Source organism: Ursus americanus, chromosome 3, assembly GCF_024610735.1.
Source record: "Ursus americanus isolate L20-20 chromosome 3, mUrsAme1.1.p, whole genome shotgun sequence".
Taxonomy (NCBI): Eukaryota; Metazoa; Chordata; class Mammalia; order Carnivora; family Ursidae; genus Ursus; species Ursus americanus.
Window position 1 is genome coordinate 52,376,777 of NC_142129.1, and position 20,678 is coordinate 52,397,454.

The following is a 20,678-nucleotide window of genomic DNA, read 5'->3' on the forward strand; positions in this document are numbered from 1 at the left end:
GAAAAGACAACAGCTTTTGCTTATAGATTTTGTGCATTTATGTGGCACACTCTACCTCTTAGTGCTTCTGTGAGCTTAAATAATATTTTAATTATGTTTTCATTTTTAGCTCTTCCTACAATTTCCTAACATTTATTGCTTAAAAATATTTAAGTAAAAAATGTCCCTAAATCAAATTTTAATTTCCATAAATGTCTACAGCAATGGCTACAAATTAACATGAAATCTGCATTGGTGTTCTTTGGCAGTATGTTCAGAGAAATGGTGACCAGATCTTAACACCAGGAATTATGAAGAGTTGCCAATACATTTTCTAATGAGAAGCATTTACTTCCTAGTGTTTATTGTGATAAGAAGGTTGATGCTTCAAATAATTTATTGCTGCTTTATAGTATACATAATTAAATGAAGAAACATGTTAAACTCAAGGGAATTTTTAATAGTTACTTGCAATTGTTATTGCAGGCAACAACTTGTACATGATTTTATTTCCAAATCCACAAAAAACAAATTTCATACAAATCAGCACTGTAAAAATGTCAATTACAGCCCCAGAGGCTTTGCTGGCAGAATAATTGTCTAAATTCTAGGATATGGGAAACAGGTCTTTTCTGGATTCATCTTTTTTTTTTTTCATTTTCTTTTTTTTTTTTTTTTACAAAAAAAATTTACAAGTGAAATGTTACTACAAAACTTTTTATAAGGAATTTTTGTAAAACATTTACATTTTACCATCAACTATTTCTGTTTTAAAATCATTATGTAGATTTAATACCCTATGCTGCACATCAATTTATGTGGGATGACAACTTAGTGACATGCATAAAAAAACACCACAAGGCATTAAAATGAAGACTTAAATACAAATATTGTTGCAATAAAACAGTTATAAAATTGAAAAATAGGACCTAAACATCATGCTTATCTAAGTTTGACAAATTAACTTTTTCTCCTAGATTACACACTTTTATTACTGCTCTCATGAGAGTGTGATAAATAATGACTTAACATCAAGTTCTAATGTAATCAGCAACACATACACAAACCTAACCAAAGAAAGTATACTGTAAGAAAAAACTATTCTAACACTGGAGTTCTACCATGATAAATACATAGCTTTGCACTGATAATTACAATAAAGAAAAGTTTTGTAACGGTGGCAAAGGGAATGAACAGTGAAATGCCATTAAATATGACTCTACTGCACATCTGTGCCCTATTACTTATAACAGCTATATCCCACTGAGTCAAATAAAGGACATTGAAATTTACGATTCTTATAAGACAGAAAAGTGGATTCAGAATGGTATGCAGAACAGACTGTCAAAATATTTCTAATTTCAGTGGTGAAATGTGCACCTGCTAACACAAATTAATATATTTTATATGCTATAAAGCTATCCAGATTCAGTTTGTTCAATTTATAATAGGCCTCATTGTTGATTAAAAAATAACTTCCATTTTTGATGAGCATACAGAGGTATGCATTAAAACTGGTTCATGGAATAATGGTGCAGAGAGCTCATACTTGGTATTAACAACAACAAAAAGTGTCACTTTGAGGAAACATGATTCAAACATTAGGAAAGTTTCTTTGCATAAAAAAATTTATAGCACTGATTGTGTAGCATAATGATAGATAAAATATATATTTGATGTTTCAGCTCCTATATAATAAAATTAAAATTAACACTACCAAATGCTCCTCTGTACCAAACAAAACAACAAACTGATTCTGATGTTTTAAAGCCAGATACATCAGTTGTTAAGAGTACATTAAATAAAATATACAAAACAATTTACAAAATCCAACTAAAATTTAAAGACTTTGTTACAAGTCTACAAAAGCTTTAAGAAACTTGAAATTTATAACCACAGTGTAAAAATTTTTTTCCTTTAATCTCAAAGCTTTTTTATACAAACTGAAAGCACAAAAGACCTTCAGTTTTATATAACGCTACAAAGGGCTGGCCTAAAGTGTACATAGTGTAAACAGTGATCATTACAGTATTTCTCCTTCATCAAAAATACAAGAAACATCACAATTTTGGAAGAGAATTCGCATGAGTAGTACTTCTCCTGAAATAATAGAGAATGCACAAGAAAACACGTACCTTTATTCAAACGGTCCCCAAACTAATAATATTAATAAACCAGGCAGTTAAAGATTTTAGTTTTCAAATGGTCAATTCCAATTCCATTATGTTTCCACGTAAATACATTTTCAAAGTAAGAGATATCTTACTAATACTTAAGCTGTTGGTATAATCCAAATTTTTTTCACGAGACTTTTGGCCATCTTTCCTATAAGATCCTTGCATAAACAATAAAATACAATTTTTTCCTTTAGTCATTTATTTGAACACTATTCTGATTTTTAAAAAATAACTTGCTTCATAATATCACATTGTTATATATTTGTTAGGCTGTCTTTTTAGGGAAAATTCAGTTATCGGCATAACATAAAGACACTTCTATGTTATAAATTTGTAACCAGCCTTCTAACACAGTTCTAGAAATAAACGAGATTGGCTAAATTTTAGTAGAGAGGAAAACGGAAATTGTAATGTAGTTAAAAGATAATTTTCTGCTGGCCTTAAAAAAAAGGTGTGATAATTCCTTCTTTGGCTACCGAGTCAAAGCATAAAGAATTCTGCACATTGTCAACATAACTCATATTTACAGAATATGAAACTACAGAATGATTTATACTCTATGCAAATATTTCCAATATAAACATTTAAAATGAATTTTGTGGTTCAACCTAGGGTTAGGAATATAATCAATCCTAACTTTAAAACCTTACATGTTAAGTTGCCTCATTTTATTTTTCTGAAGCTATTATGAGTTTTGTTTTAACCACCCTCCCCACCCCAGTTATTTTCCTAAGGTTTCAATCTAAAATTTAACCTAAAGTTTAGCTCTAAGTTCCTCTTGTGTCTCCAAATGGAGAAAGTAATTGGACTTCACTGATTGTCTGCATACACACTACTATAATGTAGTGGTAATAAAGATCTGAGCTGCATCTCAGATAACTTTTTTGGAACTTACCTAATTCAACTGTTGAAGAATTTCTAACATTTAGAAAAGACGGCCAAAACTATTTTCAGTTGATTTTCCAAAAACAAGCTAAGGAAATAAAGTATTATCCCTATCATCAGTTAACTATCTGTTTTCTGTGCTATAGGAAAAAAAAAACAACAAAAAACAAAAAACAACCCTACATAAAATTATTACTGACTGAATTTGTAACAAAGCACTTCCAAAAAAAAAAAAACAAAAAAAAAAACAAGTCCAATTAAGGTCCAGCCTGCAAACTACTGAGGTCTGTCTTTTTAAACATGTTAACACACGATGTTAAGAGAGGGGGAAGATTCAGTTTAAGGATTATGTGATCTATACCCAAATAACTACAACTTATAGTATGGAGGAAATACTTTTCTATCTGTTTCCAGTACATCAGTTTGCTTTTTGTCTTTTTAAAAATTCAACACTTCACGTGTTGACCCAAAATCTTGGAATACTTAAAGAAGCCAAGAATGAAAACATGATTTCCTACTCTGTAATCCACTTGACCAGCCCATTTCCAGATTTTCAAAGGTGTGTAAACTTAAGTGCAGCACTAGAGGTCTCTGTTATAAATAACTTTTCAGAATTCTTCCATGTTGGTTGAAACATTGGGAGTTGCTGGGTTTGAATCTTGAGAAATGGCTGCAACTGTGACAATTCTTGGGGAGCCAAGCACCTCTGTAACAGATGAGTCCAGTTCTCCCGAGGTAACAATGGCAAGAGCTGTCCCACCACCTTTCTTATTCTGGTGCGTTTTGACATGTTTGGAGAGATGATCACTCCGCATAAACCTTTTGGAACATTCTGGGCATTCAAATCTCTTTTCACCTAAACAAACAAACAAAAAAATAGTAAATGAAGTCATACACATTTTATTTAAATGAAATTATAATTTTAAATAATTTCTCTTCAGATCATACTATACTTTTGTTTAACTTTTGACTAGTTGCAAAATACTTTGTTTTTATTTTAAAATGCCAGCAAATAGGAGCACCTGGGTGGCACAGTCAGTTAAGCATCCACTGTCGGTTTTGGCTCAGGTCATGATCTCAGAGTTGTGAGATCAAGTCCCCGTGTTTGGCTCTGCACTCAGCATGGAGTCTGTTTAAGTTTCTCTCTCCCTCTCTGCACTCTGCTTCCTGCTCTCTCTCTCTCAATAAATAAATGCTACCAAACAAGCAGTGCAGTACAGGAGGAAGAGCATATGACTGGAAATGAATGACCTGAGTTAAAGTCCTGATTCTTCTAAGGCCTAGAAATAAAAGCTGGAGCAAGTTAAGTAACCACTCAGTTTCCCCATCTACGAAATAAGAGGATTTCTAACAGATGATCCCAAAAATCTCTTTCAGGTCTAACAATATATAATGTTCAAGGCTTATGTCCACTCTTCCTTAAAAACCACTGTCTCCATTTCAATTATAATGCTTAGTGGCATAAACTATCTTAGAACTACTAAAATAAAATCAGTTAATAATTTAATACTGAACCGAGTTTCTTCACAAGGCAAAAATGAGTCAGGCAAATACTCCATTTCAGATTTAATAGCTTTGAGGTCTCACAGAATAAGGCTGTTAGGTTCTTGTATACAAAGTGATCCCTAAATATGCTCTCCTTAAGATGTAAGATAGTTCCACTGGAACTACTTCGCTATTCTGGAATAAAAACTAAATGCTAACTAAAAAGAAAATAAGGGGCGCCTGGGTAGCGTAGTCGTTAAGCGTCTGCCTTCGGCTCAGGGCGTGATCCTGGCATTCCGGGATCGAGTCCCACATCGGGCTCCTCGGCTGGGAGCCTGCTTCTTCCTCTCCCTCTCCCCTGCTGTGTTCCCTCTCTTGCTGGCTGTCTCTCTGTCACATAAATAAATAAAATCTTTAAAAAAAAAAAAAGAAAGAAAATAAGCATTTTACTTCTGTGTATAACAGGTGGAGTGCACAGAAGTTTGGTTAAGTGGTATATCATCACGTTCACAACGGATCAACTATTAGCGTTAGTCCTTCCCTCTAGAAATTGTTACTTAAGGGAAAGAAATGTTTTCCAAGTCTGAAACTAGAATTTCGGGGCGCCTGGGTGGCACACCGGTTAAGTGTCTGCCTTCGGCTCAGGGCGTGATCCCGGCGTTATGGGATCAAGCCCCACATCAGGCTCTTCTGCTAAGAGCCTGCTTCTTCCTCTCCCACTCCCCCTGCTTGTGTTCCCTCTCTCGCTGGCTGTCTCTATCTCTGTCGAATGAATAAATAAAATCTTAAAAAAAAAAAAAAGAAACTAGAATTTGAATCTCAAGAAAATTCAGCTTGGCTGACTTCTTTCCTTAGCCCTGCATTTGACTTATCAGTAGAAAATCTATAGTAGAAAATCTGTCCATACCAGATAATCCCCCTCCTTCTTTGGGTTTGCTTTTATTTTTTAAAAATTACACTGACAGTATTTTATTAAACTTTTCTCTTTCAGTCTTGGCTTAGGCAAAATTCTCAAAAACATTTGCATTTTCTGAATGCTGATACTTAGACAAGGGCAAAAAACGATTAAATGCGGGTTTAAGATTATGATCAATCTTGAATTCCTCCAACCTTTCAAGTCTCCCATTTTATTTCAAAAGAAAAATTCAAAGCTTACAAATTTTAAGGCTAAAAGAAATCTTAAAAGATCTTATTTTACATTTTTCATTTTATAAATGAGTAAGCTGAGGCTCAGAAATTAATTAATCTTCTTGGGAATCATACAACTTATTAATATCACAGTGGGATTCAAGGCACTGTAATTCTGGTTTGGGCTTTTTATGCTAATCATCAAAGTGCAATTAGAGACCTCCTTTCTTTTATAGCAACAATGGCCAAGAATAATCAGAAAAAATCAGGCAGTGATGGCTCGAAGACACGAGATCATTTAGTAAGCACTGAATCAAATGGGTGATCAACCCGTGCATAGTAGCTGTTTATTAAGTCTTCATTAGCTGTGATGTTCATGAACTCAACCATTTTGAACAAATATTTGTACAACATCTACAATGTACCAGGGACTAGTGATACAAAAAAGAACAAGTGAGAGCCTGATACTTTAAGAAGATTCTATTATCTTGAGATAGTCATTTGCAACCATGTGGCGCTATCAGTATCAATTAAGAAATTCAAGTCACAGCCACTCTAGTGGCAAATTGTATGGGACATCATGGTGACATGGTTTGTATGTGGACCTTTTAGTCTGTCTACTCCTAACTGATGTGGGTGTCGATTAATTTTAAGCAATAAAAGTTGGCTAGAATCACAATTTAAGTAAATTACGTTGCACAATTAAACTAACATTAGGGAAATGACATTGCAGCTTGCTACCCTTTTCCACAAAGAAATGTGTTTTCTGTAGTTCCAGACAACTTCTAAATTTCTTACTGTTAGCAAACATTATCGTTATACTTTATCTCAAGGAGGTCAGAGTTCTTATACTAGTAGACTACAGTATCTTCCTTTTATTTACAATTATCTTAATTATTTTATAATTATTCTCAGGAGGTTAATACTTCTGCAATTAGTATAACTACTTATTGAAACTTGATTTTAGTTACTTATGACAAGCAGGAATGGCCCCCAAAGATGTCCATGCCCTAATCCTTGGAATTTGTGAATATGTTTTATTACATGGCAAAAAGGATGTAACCAAGATTACAGATGTTAATACAGAGAGATTATTCTGATTTACCTGAGTGGGCCCAATCTAATCACATGAGCTCTTAAAAGCTGAGTTTTCTTCAGCTGGAGTCAGAGTTGCAGCAGGAAAAATCAGAGAGATTAGACTTGAAAGGGACTTGACCTGCTATTGCCGGGAAGGTCCCACATGGAGAATATGACAAAGAATATGGACAGCTTCCAGGAGCAAACAACAGCCCCCAGCTGAAAGCCAGCAAGGAAACAGGGACCTGTGTCCTACAACAGCAAAAACAATTTGGTTGACAGTGTCGTTGAGTTTGGAAGCAAATTCTCTCCTAGAGCCTTTGATAAGGAATAGCCCTGCTTACACCTTGATTCTGACTTTGTGAGATGCTAAGTGGATGACCCAGGCCAAGCCTATTCAGATTTCTGACTTAAAGAAATTGTTACAATAAATGTGTGTTCTTTTAAGGTGTTAAATTTGAGATAGTTTGTTACGGCAGCAATAGAAAACTAAGAGTTATAGAAGCTATAATCTTGAAAAAATTAAGGCCTAATAAGGAAATAAATGATAACTGAACTATTACATGATCCAAAATCTGTGAAGTATCTTCATTACAAGTATCCAAAGCATGTCAAGGACAAATCCCAAATTTAATTCTGGTTTAATAAACTAAGTATAGAAAAAAGAACTGCTTGGGGTACCCGGGTGGCACAGTTGGTTAAGCATCCGACTCTTGGTTTCAGTTCAAGTCATGATCCCAGGGTTGTGGGATTGAGCCCCAAGTCAGGCTCTGTGCTCAGAGCGGAGTACCGCTTGAGATTCTCTCTCCCTCTCCCTCTGTCCCTCCCACTCACGCTCTCTCTCCCTCCTACTCATGCTCTGTCTCCCTCTCTTAAATAATAAATAAATCTTAAAAAAAAGAAAAAAGAATTACTACTTTGACCTAAGTTATTAGAGAATGCCATTTTATATTACATGATTGTTAAAATATAGTAGTCTTTTAAAAGGACTTAAATAGAAGATTCATATTTAGAAACTACATTAGATTACTTCCTAGCATATTACAAGTAATTTCTCTCAAAAAAGCTGCTGAGATTTTCAATGGAATCACAGGTTTGAATAAATGCAATAAATCAGATCTTTTAAGCTTTATTTATCTGAAGTACCATCAAAAGCCAACTATCTTGATGTCAGTTTTGCCTGTAATCTGGTTTACAACATGTTGCCCTCAAATCAAGCTAATACAATGTACAAAACATACTTTATGAATTAATGTTATTTCTGTTTGTCATGATAACATATTTACAAATTAAAGTTAATTTTTAACATTTATATTTATAAAGTAAAATTTACAAATTAAAATTAACTTCAGGAGCAAATGAAGTGACTATATTAGTTTCCCTGGGCTTTTGTAAGAAAGTAACACAAACTGGGTGGCTTCAAACAATAGATATTCTCTCACAGTTCTGGATGCTAGACGTCCAAGATGAAGGTATCGGTGGGACACTGCTCCCACCAAAGAGTCTAGAGAAGAAGCTTCCCATGCCTCATCCTAGCTTTGGTGACTTCTGGCCATCCTTGGCATTCAGTGGCTTGCAGCAGCATCTCTCCAATCTCTGCCTCTGTCCTCACAAGGCCTTTCCCCCTGTGTCTCTGTGTCTTTTTCCCTTCTTACAAAGGCATAAGTCATTGGATTTAGGCCCCACTAGGTCCTAAACCTTAGGCACTAGGCATGGTATGACCTCATCTTTAATTTAATCTGCAAAAAAACCTATTTTCAAATAAAGTCGTAGTCACCACGGATTAGGACTTGAACATCTCTAAAAGACACAATTCAACTCACTACAGGGACACCTTTAAATGTCTACATTTGTTATAGCTAACTAAAAAACACACCCCTTGGCTCATGAATAACTTTCACCAAATATTCATTTGTAGCACATATAGTTGACCTTGGAACAACAAGGGGTTAGAAGCACTGACCGCCCCCTCCCATACCTGCACAGCTGAAAATTTGTGTGTAACTTTTCACTACCCCAAAACTTAACTACTAATAGCCTACTGTTGACTGGAACCCTCACCAACTGCACAGTCAATTAACATGTATTTTGTGTTATATATATTATATACTGTAATCTAATAATAAAGTATATTAGAGAAAAGAAAACATTACTAAGAAAATCATAAGGAAGAGAAAATGCATTTGCAGTACTTTAGAGTATTTAAAAAAACCAAATCCACATATTAGTGGACCTGCACAGTCCAAACCTGTGCTATTCAGGGGTCAACTATATATAATTTTTTAGTAACAGTAACAACTTTTATAACCCTCATTAAAGAAGTAATTTTTTGATTTAAAAAGCCTAGTTAATCAAACTGGGAGTCTTGTTGGATCCCTTAAATCCTCCCCCTCCAACACCTTCAACTTATTAGTCCCTCCTGGATACTCTTTTTTTTTACCTACCCAACCTAGAATATCTAAGTGAATCTTTTCTTGAGTACCTCAATTCTATCTTTACCTGTGGATAAAAGTAAATTAAAAGGGGGAGCAATGATAATGTCCAAGAAGTCACATGGCTTAAATTTTCTTGAAGTAGAAGAACTGGGAGTAAAGGGAGGTTGAGTGGGAAGGGCAATGGAAATAAGTCTTAAATATTTTTAAGTAATCTCTGCCCAACACAAGGCTCAAACTTACAACCCCAAGATCAAGAGTCACACACTCCACCAACTGAACCAGCCAGATGCCCCAACAAGATTTAGATAATTATTAAAATAATGAGGAATCTCACCAAAAAAATAGGAATGAGATGTTATTCTGATTGATGGGCTGATATTTGAGACTATGACTTTATAGGTACATCAATTTGCATAATGAGTAATTTTTCACTTTCTTCTTCAGCAATTCTCTATTGAATATAGAAATCATTTGATCAATTTTATCACAAATGCTTTTTTAAAGCAATCTTATTTACTCCAATACTTTTAACTATGACCTATAAATGGATAATGGCATCCAGATCCAGATTCCTAAATCCAACTGTGAATTCCATATCTCTTAGATGTGCCATACACATCATTCAACATGTCACAAACAAAATTCATCACTGTTTATTAAAGAAAAATGGCTGAATCTTGATTAGAACAGCAAATTTTATGGTATTTTAACTTTCCCAATTCTATTTTAAACTCCCCAGAAGCCTAGCAGCTACCAGAGGGAGCAGAACAGAGCTGGAACTCTTTCGAAACCTCATTTCCAAGGAATTATCATTATGTGATCTGGCTAGTGGTTCTTTGGAAGACCTCACTTAAAAGATTATTAGATTGAACCTGACTTGGAGGCAGTCCAATGTGAAAAGTCTTTTTCTAAAGACAGAAAGGAATGTGTTTTTGTTTAAAACAATTGTAGGTAAGTGTTTTAACTTCACGGATGCCCGGGGCAAAGGATAATACTTGGGACAAACAATAAAAAGACTAAACAAAAAGCTTAAAAGGAAAAACTGGGAGATAAAACATCCATAGTGGCTTTGAAAAGTTCTGGCATACTCCTTGGAATCTAGATGACCACATACATGCTTTAAAGCTGTGAGCATGCTCAGGAAAGACTTGAGAAGGCCCAAACACTCATGTGTGCTTAACCATTGAGGGTCTGCGTATATAGGAAGTGAAGGCTAAGGCAGAGTTGTCAATCGTCTGAGTGCTGAAGGCCATTCCAACATATACACAAAACCTCTCAGCAAGAGGGAGAGACTTATTGATCCAAAGTATTTAAGAATATCTGCAGAATATTTAAGAATATTTGCCGAAAGGATAGCTGAATACTTCTCAAATCAATGAAAAACATTAATGTACACATTTAAGAAGCTCAATAAGCTCCAAGTAGGTTAAATGCAGTGAGATTAACACTGAGACATATCATAAACTGCTTAAAGTCAAAAACAAAGAGACGCTACAAAACAGCAAGAGAAGTGATGCATTCACCTACAAGGGATTGTCAAATAATAATAGCTATTTCTTATCGGCATTCATAGAGGCCAGAAGCAGTGGGATGACACAAGATGAAAGGAAAATCTTGTCAACCAAGAATTCTACATAGAGCAAAACTATCTTTCCAAAATGAGCAGGGGGGGGTACCTCGGTGGTTCAGTCAGTTGGGTGTTTGACTCTTGATTTTGGCTCAGGTTGTGATCTCAGGGCCGAGGGATTGAGCCCCACATTGGGCCACTCATTCAGCAGGGAGTCTGCTAGAGATTCTCTCCTTCTGCCCCTACACCCCCAGTGCTCGCACGCTCTCTCTCTCTCACACATAAACGAATCTTTAAAAGAGATGAGGAGAAATTCAGACATTCCCAGAGTAATAAAAATTGGAAGAATTTATTGCTAGCAAATTTGCACCTAGATTATTTTAAGATGTGAATTGTAATCCCCAAAGCAGGCAACCACTAAGAAAATAAAATATTATATTAATATTATAGAGAAATGACAAGAGGATTAAAATAATACACGAGGAATATTTAACACCAAATGCTAATAAAAGAGGAATACAGGAACAAAAAAGACAGAAGACATGTAGAAAACAAATACCATAATGGTGTAAGTCCTCATCAGTAATTGCATTAAATGTGAATGTATTAAATGTTCCAATTAAAAGGCAGGCTGCCAGAATGAATTATAGAAAAATATGATCCAACTATACACTGTCTAAAAGAGGCTTGCTTTAAACTCAAGACATGAATAGGCTAAAAGTAAAAGGATGGAAAAAAGATGTACCATGCAAAAGACAGCTGAAAAAGTTATAAATTAATGACAAACCAATATGATAAAAATAGTTACTACAGACAAAAAGATATTAGAGTGATAAAAGACTCACCCCATCAAGAAGATAAAGCAATTATAAATATATATGCACCTAACGACAGAGCCCCAAAATAAACAACCATAAGAAACAAAACAGAGACTGAAGGGAGGTAGATAATTCTACAATATACTTATCCTTTTCCTGTAGTCTCCATTTCAACTGGTAGGAGTTATCACTGGTACCTATCATCTCTTTTCTCACATTTAATAATCACCAAGTCCTGTCAATTTTATTACACAATCATTTCTTGACTTGGTCCAAAATACTCTTACAACTTTTGTTCTAGTCAGGATCTTGACAACAATCCCTATTGTTTTCACTAAATGGTCTCAAAATTATTCCCTATAAATCTATTCTCCCTACAAATACCAAATGGTCTAAAATAAAAAGATGACCAATCTGATTAACTGCTGAACACTTTCAGTTCCGCATTTCCTAAGGCTGTGGAAAAAACAAAATTAAATAGTTTATAACATACAATGGTAACTGACCTCTGCCTTTTTTTTTTTTTTTTTTAATCTGTTGTCACAAATATTATGGTTCCAAACACTGAACTGCTTGCAGGACCTGACATATGATACTTTTTTTTTTTTTGGTAGGAATTGGATTCTAGTTCAGGACAAAAATTTTGATTCTGCTCTACCTACCAGCCACATAACTTTGGGCAACTTCTCTCTCCATTTCTCATTTTCTTCCATTTTTAACTAGGAATAACAGAGATACCTATTTTGTGTTACTGTTCAAAGGATTAAATGAGAAAATCAATGAAAAAAAAAACATTTAGAAAAATCCCTGCACAATGAAAGGACTCAGAAATGTTAGCTGTGACTGTTATTTCCTGTCTGAATTTGCTTATTCTACTGCTCCCATGGCTCATTCTTACTCATCACTAATCACTCAACTTGGCTCAAGGAACTAAGTTTGGGCCTTAGTAAAGAAATTAATCAACCTCCCAAGACTTCAGTTTAGTCCTTATTTATAAGATGATAGAATTGCACAAAATCATTTTTAGGAATTCGTCCGGCTCTAAATACTATTATCCTTGGAAGAGTTAAGAGAAGTGCTGTATACACTCCGGAAAACAGTATGGAGGTTCCTCAAAAAGTTGAAAATAGAGCTACCCTACAATCCAGCAATTGCACTACTGGGTATTTATTTCAAAGATACAAATGCAGTAATCCGAAGAGGCATGTGCACCCCGATGCTTATAACAGCAATGTCCACAACAGCCAAACTATGGTAAGAGCCCGGATGTCCACTGACAGATGAATGGATAAGATGTGGTGTGTGTATGTATGTGTGTGTGTATATATATATATATATATATATATATATATATATATATATATATAATGGAATATTATGCAGCTATCAAAAAATGAAATCTTGCCATTTGCAACAACGTGGATGGAACTAGAGGGTATTATGCTAAGAGAAATAAGTCAATCAGAGAAAGACAATTATCATATGGTCTCACTGATATGTGGAATTTGAGAAACAAGGCAGAGGATCACAGGGGAAGAGAGGAAAAAATGAAACAAGATGAAACCAGAGAGGGAGACAAACCATAAGAGACTCTTAATCTCAGGAAACAAACTGAGGGTTGCTGGAGTGGGAGGGTGTGGGAGGGATGCGGTGGCTGGGTGATGGACACTACGGAGGGTATGTGCTATAGTGAGTGCTGTGAATTGTATAAGACCTGTACCCTGAAACAAATAATACATTGTATGTTAATAAAAAAAATTAGTGCTGTATGATACTGCAGCATATGTATGAGGTGAAAAGAAAATGGTTTTGGATTCTCAAAAAAAAAAAAAAAAAGAAAAATCTCTCTTCCATTTTACATTACAATTTCTCAAAAATGAGTTTGTCTCCCACGTTAAAACCTTGTTTTCTTTTATACAAAGTAAAATTATTCTTTTTGGGACACAGCTCTATGAGTTTTGACAAATGTATTAAATCATTTAGTTATCACCAATATAAAAATATGGAAGTTGCTATCTCTTCCAAAAATTCCTTCACGATGCCTCTTTATAGTTGAATTCTTTTTTCCCTTATGCCCTAGAAAACAATAATCTATTCTCTGTCTCTACGGTTTTTATTTTTCCATATATTGTCATACATAAATGGAATCATACAATAGGTAGCCTTTTGATGCTCGGATCGTTCACTTAACGCATCTGAATTTCATCATTGTGGTTGTGTATATTAATATTTCATTCCTCTATGTTGGAGAGCAGTACTCCGTTGTATAGATATATGTTGGTTCACCAACTGGCCCTGTACACAAAGGGTAAGGAGGAAATAAGAGAGGCACACCATTCCACATTGGTAGGTGGCAATTTTTACTTACAAGAAAGGAAACTTACTTAGGAGGCTTGTTTTGGAAGGCCACCAGATGAATATATCTATACCTCTACCTGCCATATCTTAAAAGTTTACATACAGGTCTTAGCTGGATTCAGTCACATACACTGTCCAGATGGATTCAACATCTTTCTCTCTTAAGGCTACATCCTTCTAACAGCTCCCATTATGGGAGCAGCGGGCAGAAAGTATATTCCAAGGAAAGGGGAGGGAGTGAGAAGCCTCTGATTACTCAGGACCAGCTCGCAGGTCAACCAGGATTACCTCCTTCAGCAATATATCACAGTTCTTTAACCATTCAACCAGCTGAAGAATATTTGGCTTGTTTCCAATTTGGGGTGATTATAAATAAAATCTGCTATACACACACACACATATATTTTTTGTGTGTGTGTGTGAACATAGTTTTTGTTTCCTTGGGGTGAATACATACTCAGGAGCGGATTGCTAGGTCATATCCTAAGTATATGTTTAACTTTCATAAGAAAATTCCAAAATGTTTTCCAAAAATACTGTGCCATTTTGCATTCCCACCACCTTGGCATTCTTGCTGGTACTTCTAATTATCAGGATTTTGGTGTCCTTGTTTTTAATTTTAGCCATTTTAAATAGATGTATACTGGTTATTTTGTTGCAATTTTAATTTGCATTCCTTAAATAAAGGTGATATGAAATATCTTTTCATGTGCTTGTCAGATGTATATCCTCTTCAGTGAAATGTCCAAATCCTTTGCCAATTTTTAAAAATTGGGTTGTTTACAAATTGTTGAGTTTTGAGAATTCTTTATATATTCTGGATGAAAGTACATTGTCAGATATGTTTTTTCAAATATTTTCTCAGTCTGTGCCTTAAGTTTCGTTTTCTTAACAGAATCTCTAACAGAGCAAAATTTGGTAGTTTTTATCAAGTCTAATTTATCAGTTCTTTTATGGATTGTGCTTTTGGTGTTATATTAAAAACTCTAGCATATCCAGGGTCACAAAGATTTTTATATTTTATTCAAAAAGTTTTATACTTTCGGGTTTTAGTCTGAGTAATTTTGAGTCAGTTTCTGTAAAAGATATGAGGTATGTAGCTCAAAGTTCTTTTTCTGCATGCAGCTGTCCAATTCCTCCAAACCATTTATTGAAATGACTACTCTTTCTCCCTAAAATTATTTTTTGCATGGTGTGGGTCAATTTCTGAATTCTCTATTTGGTCTTATCTATATGTCCCTTTTTTTCACCAAAACCTCACAGCATTAAAACACTGTAGCTTTATAGGAAAAAAAAATCATTTAGTGTCAATCGGCTAACTTTTTGTATTTCTTTCAAAACTGTTTTGACACCCTAATTGCTTTGCCTTTCATATAAATTTTAAAATCAGTTTGCTAATATCTACAAAATACTGCTGTAATTTTGAAAAGGACTGCAACTTAATCTGTATATATATCTGGGAGAACTGATATCAAAACAATACTGGGCCATGGAATCCACTCACATGGTATATGTCTACATGAATGTAAATCATCTTTAATTCTCTCATCAATATTTAGTTTTCAGTATAACTTGCATATATTTTGTTAGAGTTACAGCAAAGTGTTTTACTCTTTTCACCCTATTAAAAATGACACTATTTATTAAGCTACTTGTATACAGTTGTTCACTGTTAGCATGCAGTAAGACAATTCCTTGTGTTTATTAACCTTGTATCTTGCAATCTTGCCAAACACTTATTAGTGTGAACAGCTTTCTTGCAGATACCAGGGTGTTTCTAAATAGACAACCAGGTTGTCTGCAAATAAAGACACTTGTTTCTTTCATTAGAATCTGTGTTGTGTCTTTTTCTGCTTTATTGCACTAAGTAGGACTCCCAGTACCTGGGTGAAGAGAGTGATTAAAAATTGGTTATCTTGGGGCTCCTGGGTGGCTCAGTTGGTTAACTGTTCAACTCTTGATCTCAACTCAGGTCTTGATCTCAGGGCTGTGAGTTCAAACCCTGTATTGGGCTCTATGCCAACTTAAAAAAAAATCAGACATCTTTGCCTTGTTCCTGATCCTATGGATAAGTAATTAGGTCCTTCATCAGTCAGTATGATGCTAACTGTAGTATTTTAACAAATGCCCTTTACTTGGTTAAGGATATAACCTTCAATTCTCAGTATGTGAGAAATTTTATCAAACTGAATGCAGATTTTTCCCCAAATACTTTTTGTATACATATTTAAGTAATCATGTGATTTTTTTCCTTCTCTTGTTCATATGATAAATTACATCAACAGATTGATTGTGGAATGTTCAATCAGCCTTTCATTCCTGGAATAAACGAATAAACACAACTGAGTCATGATACATTATTCTTTTAATATATCACTGGACTTGGTTTGCTATTTTGGTTGAGGATTTTGACATTTGTATTTACGAGGATACTGGTCTGTTAAGTTTTTTTTTTCCCCCTTAGTAATGTCTTCATCTGGCTTTGGTATCATGGTAATGAAGGCCTCATAAAACAGTTAACAATGTTCCTTCATTTATTCTCTTAAAAAGACTGTGGAGATTTAGTATCATTTATTACTTAATAAAGAATTTTGCAATAAAACCATCTAAGCCTAGGGTTTTTTTTGTCGAAAGTTTTTCGCTAAAATTCAATTTCTTTAATAGATATAGTACTATTCATGGTATCTATTTCTTCTTGACCAAGTATTGGTCAATTGTGTCTTTTAAGGAGTTGGTCCATTTCACTCAAGTTCTCTAATTCAGAGTGTAGAGTTATTCATAGCGTTCCTTTATTACTGTATTGTCTATAGGGGGCTAGTGATATCCCCCTCTTCCTTTTTTTTTTTTTTTAAGATTTTATTTATTTATTTGACAGAGGGAAAGACAGCCAGCAAGAAAGGGAACACAAGCAGGGGGAGTGGGAGAGGAAAAAGCAGGCTCCCAGTGGAGGAGCCCAATGCAGGGCTCGATCCCAGAACACTGGAATCACTCCCTGAGCCGAAGGCAGATGCTTAACGACTGAGACACCCAGGTGCCCCCCCTTCCATTCCTAGCACTGATTGATAAATTTTCTTGGCCAGTCTAGCTAAAGACTTATTAATTCTATCTTTTCAAAGAAAAACAGATTTTGGTTTGACGGCTTTTCTCTATTACGTCATTTTTCTATTTTCAATTTCATTTATTTGTCCTATTTATTGCTTCCTAACTTCCTATTCTGCGTTTAAATTCACTTCTTTTCTAGTTATTTAAGGTAGAAACTTATTCTACTTAAGAATTACTAACTAAGGGACTACTGGGGGGGCTCAGTTGGTTAAAAGCGTCTGCCTTCAGCTCAGGTCATGATCCTGGGGTCCTGGGACTGAGTCCTGCACTGAGCAGGGAAGCCTGCTTCTCCCTCTGCCTGCTGCTCCCCCTGCTTGTGCGCTCTCTCTCTCTCTCTTTCCCTGGCAAATAAACAAATAACTAAAATCTTTTTAAAAAAATAAAGAATTATTGACTAAAACCTTTGTTACTAATAAAAGCACTTACTGCCATAAATTCCCTCCAAGCACTCTCATACCTACATCCCACAAATTTTGGTATGTATTTTCATTCAGGTGAAAATATTTTCTAATCTCCCTTAAGATATCCTCTTGACCCACAGGGTTAATCAGAAATGTGGTGGTTAATTTCCAAAATTTGGAATTCTCAGTTATTTTTGCTACTGACTTCTAGTTTAATTCTATTATGATCTGAGAATATACTTTGTATGATTTCTATTCTTTTAATTTGTTAAGGTGTAACTTATGGCACAGAACATGGTTTATCTTCCAGAATGTTTCATGTACTTATGAATAAAATTAAGTATTCTGTTGCAATTGGCTTGAGTACTCTATGAACGTCAATTAGGGCAAACTGATAACATTCTATACCCTTCCTACTTTACTGTCTACTTGTATCAATTACTAAGAAAAGACTGTCAACTCTACAAGAATAACTGTGGATTGCTTTATTTTACCTTTTAGTTCTGTCAGTTCTTGCTTTATATATTTTAGAGCTCTGTTGTTAGGTGCCTATTACAATTAGAATTGTTATCCCTTCATGTAAAGCAAGCTATTCCATCATTATAGAATGTCTTGTCGTTATCTAGTACTTTCCGTTGTTTTATGAAGTCTATTTTGTGTGTTATATTAATATAGCAACTTTAGTTTTCTTTTGATTAGTCTTTGTATGGCATGTTTGTTTTTTCTATCCTTTTTAATTTATCCACATGATAATATTTAAAGTGGTTTTTTGGTACACAATATATAATTTCGTCTTTTTTAATGCAACCCAACAACCTCTATCTTCTAATTGTTAGGTTTAGACCATTAACATTATACGTAATTACTGATTTGACTAGATTTAAGTCCATTATTTTGTTGTCTGTTTTCCATTTCTGTCCTCTGTTTTTCATTTTTGTTTTTCCCTTCCCTCCTTTCTTTTGGCTTATTTGAATATTGTTTAGCATTCTATTTTATTTTATTCCCCTTTCCCCCCTGAATCTCTATTTTTGGTAATTGATAAAGGGATTACAATATACATAGCTAACTTTTCACAATACATATACATTGTGTTCTATATTTTCACACTAAAACAAAGCAGCTTTTCAACCATACAGGTTTCTTTACTCTCCCCACTTTACTTTATATTTACCAAATATATTATATTTGCATACATTGAAAATCCACCACTAAAATTTTTAGGTTAAACAAACATATTTTTTAAAAATTTAAGCAGAAGAATAATAGCCTGCTATATTTAACCAGGTATTTACCATTTATTTTGTTCTTCCATATTAAATTCCCAATTTCCCTTTGGTGTCATTTCTCATCAGCCTAAAAAACTTCTTTAAGCATTTTTTTTGGAGCAGATATGATGACAAGATATTCTTGGTTTCTCTTCATCTGAAAATCCCTTTGTTTTGCCTTTCTTATTGAGGACACTTTCACTGGATATAAAATGCTGAGTTGGCAATTATTTTCCTTTTCTGTCCTCCATAGTTTCTGAAGAGAAATCATTCATCATTCAAATTTGTATTCCTCTATACATAATGTGTCATTCTCTTTAGGCTCCTTTTCAGATTTTTTTCTTTATTTTTTAGCAGACTGATTTTCATGTATCTGGGCATGACCTCTTGTCAATTCCTGTTTTGGATTCAATAAGCTTCTTAAATCCATAATTTACACCAAGGACATCTCAGCCATATTTCATCAAATATTTTTCTACATTAATCTTTTCCTCCTTTTCTTTTGGGATTCAAATGACACTAATTTTGTAAGTTCGTTCCACAGTTCCGAGACCCAGTTAATGTTTTCCCCTTGATCTTTTTCTTCTTTTGTCTTCAGACTCTATAATTTCTAGTGATCTGTCTTCAACTTCAGTGACCCTTCTGTTATATCTATTTGCTGTTAAGCACACATAAGGAATTTTTAACTTTGCATAATGCATTTTTTTTCAGTTCCAAAATCACCATTTAATTTTTAGAGCTTCAATTTTGCTTCTGAAAACTTCTCCCTTTCTTTTTATTTCACATATGTTTACCTTTACTCCATGGCTGATGGTTGTAACAGCTGCTTTATAGTCACTCTCTGGTAATTCCGACATGTGGATCATCATCACATAGTCAGATTTACTTGGGTTCACAGTATGTTGAATAATTTTGGGTTGTATCCTAGACATTTTGGATATTAATGTTGTGGTGACTCTGGGCCATGTTAAGGAATCTTCTGGGGAAGTTCAGTTTTTGTTTTAGCAGGTAACTGACCCATTCAATTTCAGACTAGTTCTATCTTGCCTTCTTTGGGCATGAGTTCCAATATTAATTCATTTTCAAGGACTTTGTTATGTTTAGGTCTGCTCAGCACATGCTGGCAATTAGGTGATGGTTTATAAGATAGTTCAGTTCTTGAAGCCTTCACTATGTTTCTTTGGGTCTGTTCTGTGCATGTGCAGCTCAGGAGTGAGCCCAGAATTTTTGTTCCATTAATGAAATTAGGAATCACTTTCTACAGTCTCTGCAAAATTTCCCTCATGCTTTCTCAACCCCCAGGTGTCCCTTCTTCTTGGTTCCTCTGGCCAGAAAGCCAGAATTCTTGAGGCTTCCTATGCCATTCTGCACATATATATGACTGCCATAACCTTCAGAGTAAAATGGCAAGAGAAAAATAATAGTGATTCACTCATATTCAAGGGCAAGAACGTTCTGGGTTTCTTTGGCCAGATATATGGATATTTTCTCAGGTTTTTAGGTGTCTCTGCTGCCACTACTGCAGCAAAATGTACAAAGAAGGCTGGCCTCAGAGCACAGGGGCCTCTTTTCTCAGTCCTCTGGCTGGATATATATGGTGTTTACACCTGCTATTCAGTGCCCACAGGGTCAATGCTAGGAGACAAAGGAGGAAAAAAATCCTGTGAAACTAACTTGTGTTATGTAATGTTATACAAATTTTGATTGCATCAAATTTCTGCAGACTAGAATAGAGATTATTAAGGAAGAGGATATATCTAGAAGAGAGCCAATTTGTCTTCTGTAGAATTATGTAGAAGTCTCAGACTCAAAATGGTGAGAGGGAGATATAAAACATACAATAGTAAATTACAGTCCGTACGTCGATTACTAATCCTACTGTCAAAAAATTGTGTCAAATATTTGATGATTTGTATCCAGAGAAATGCTGTCCCACAGTATATTACTGTATTTTGGTAATTAGGTATCTTGCAGTATAACTCACAGTATCCCTGCCCAATT

The 20,678-nt window shown here is 34.7% G+C and overlaps 1 protein-coding gene across 2 annotated transcripts in view; it reads right to left on the reverse strand.

Moving 5' to 3' along the window:
* Positions 1-418: 418 nt before the first annotated feature.
* Positions 419-20,678, reverse strand: part of SP4 (Sp4 transcription factor) — an 80,197-nt gene continuing 59,937 nt past the window's right edge. For both annotated transcript variants that reach the window (XM_045793070.2, XM_045793068.2), the window contains one exon: positions 419-3,897. In XM_045793070.2, coding sequence (XP_045649026.1) covers positions 3,595-3,897 — 303 coding nt within the window. In that variant the 3' untranslated portion in view covers positions 419-3,594. The remainder of the gene's footprint in view (positions 3,898-20,678) is intronic.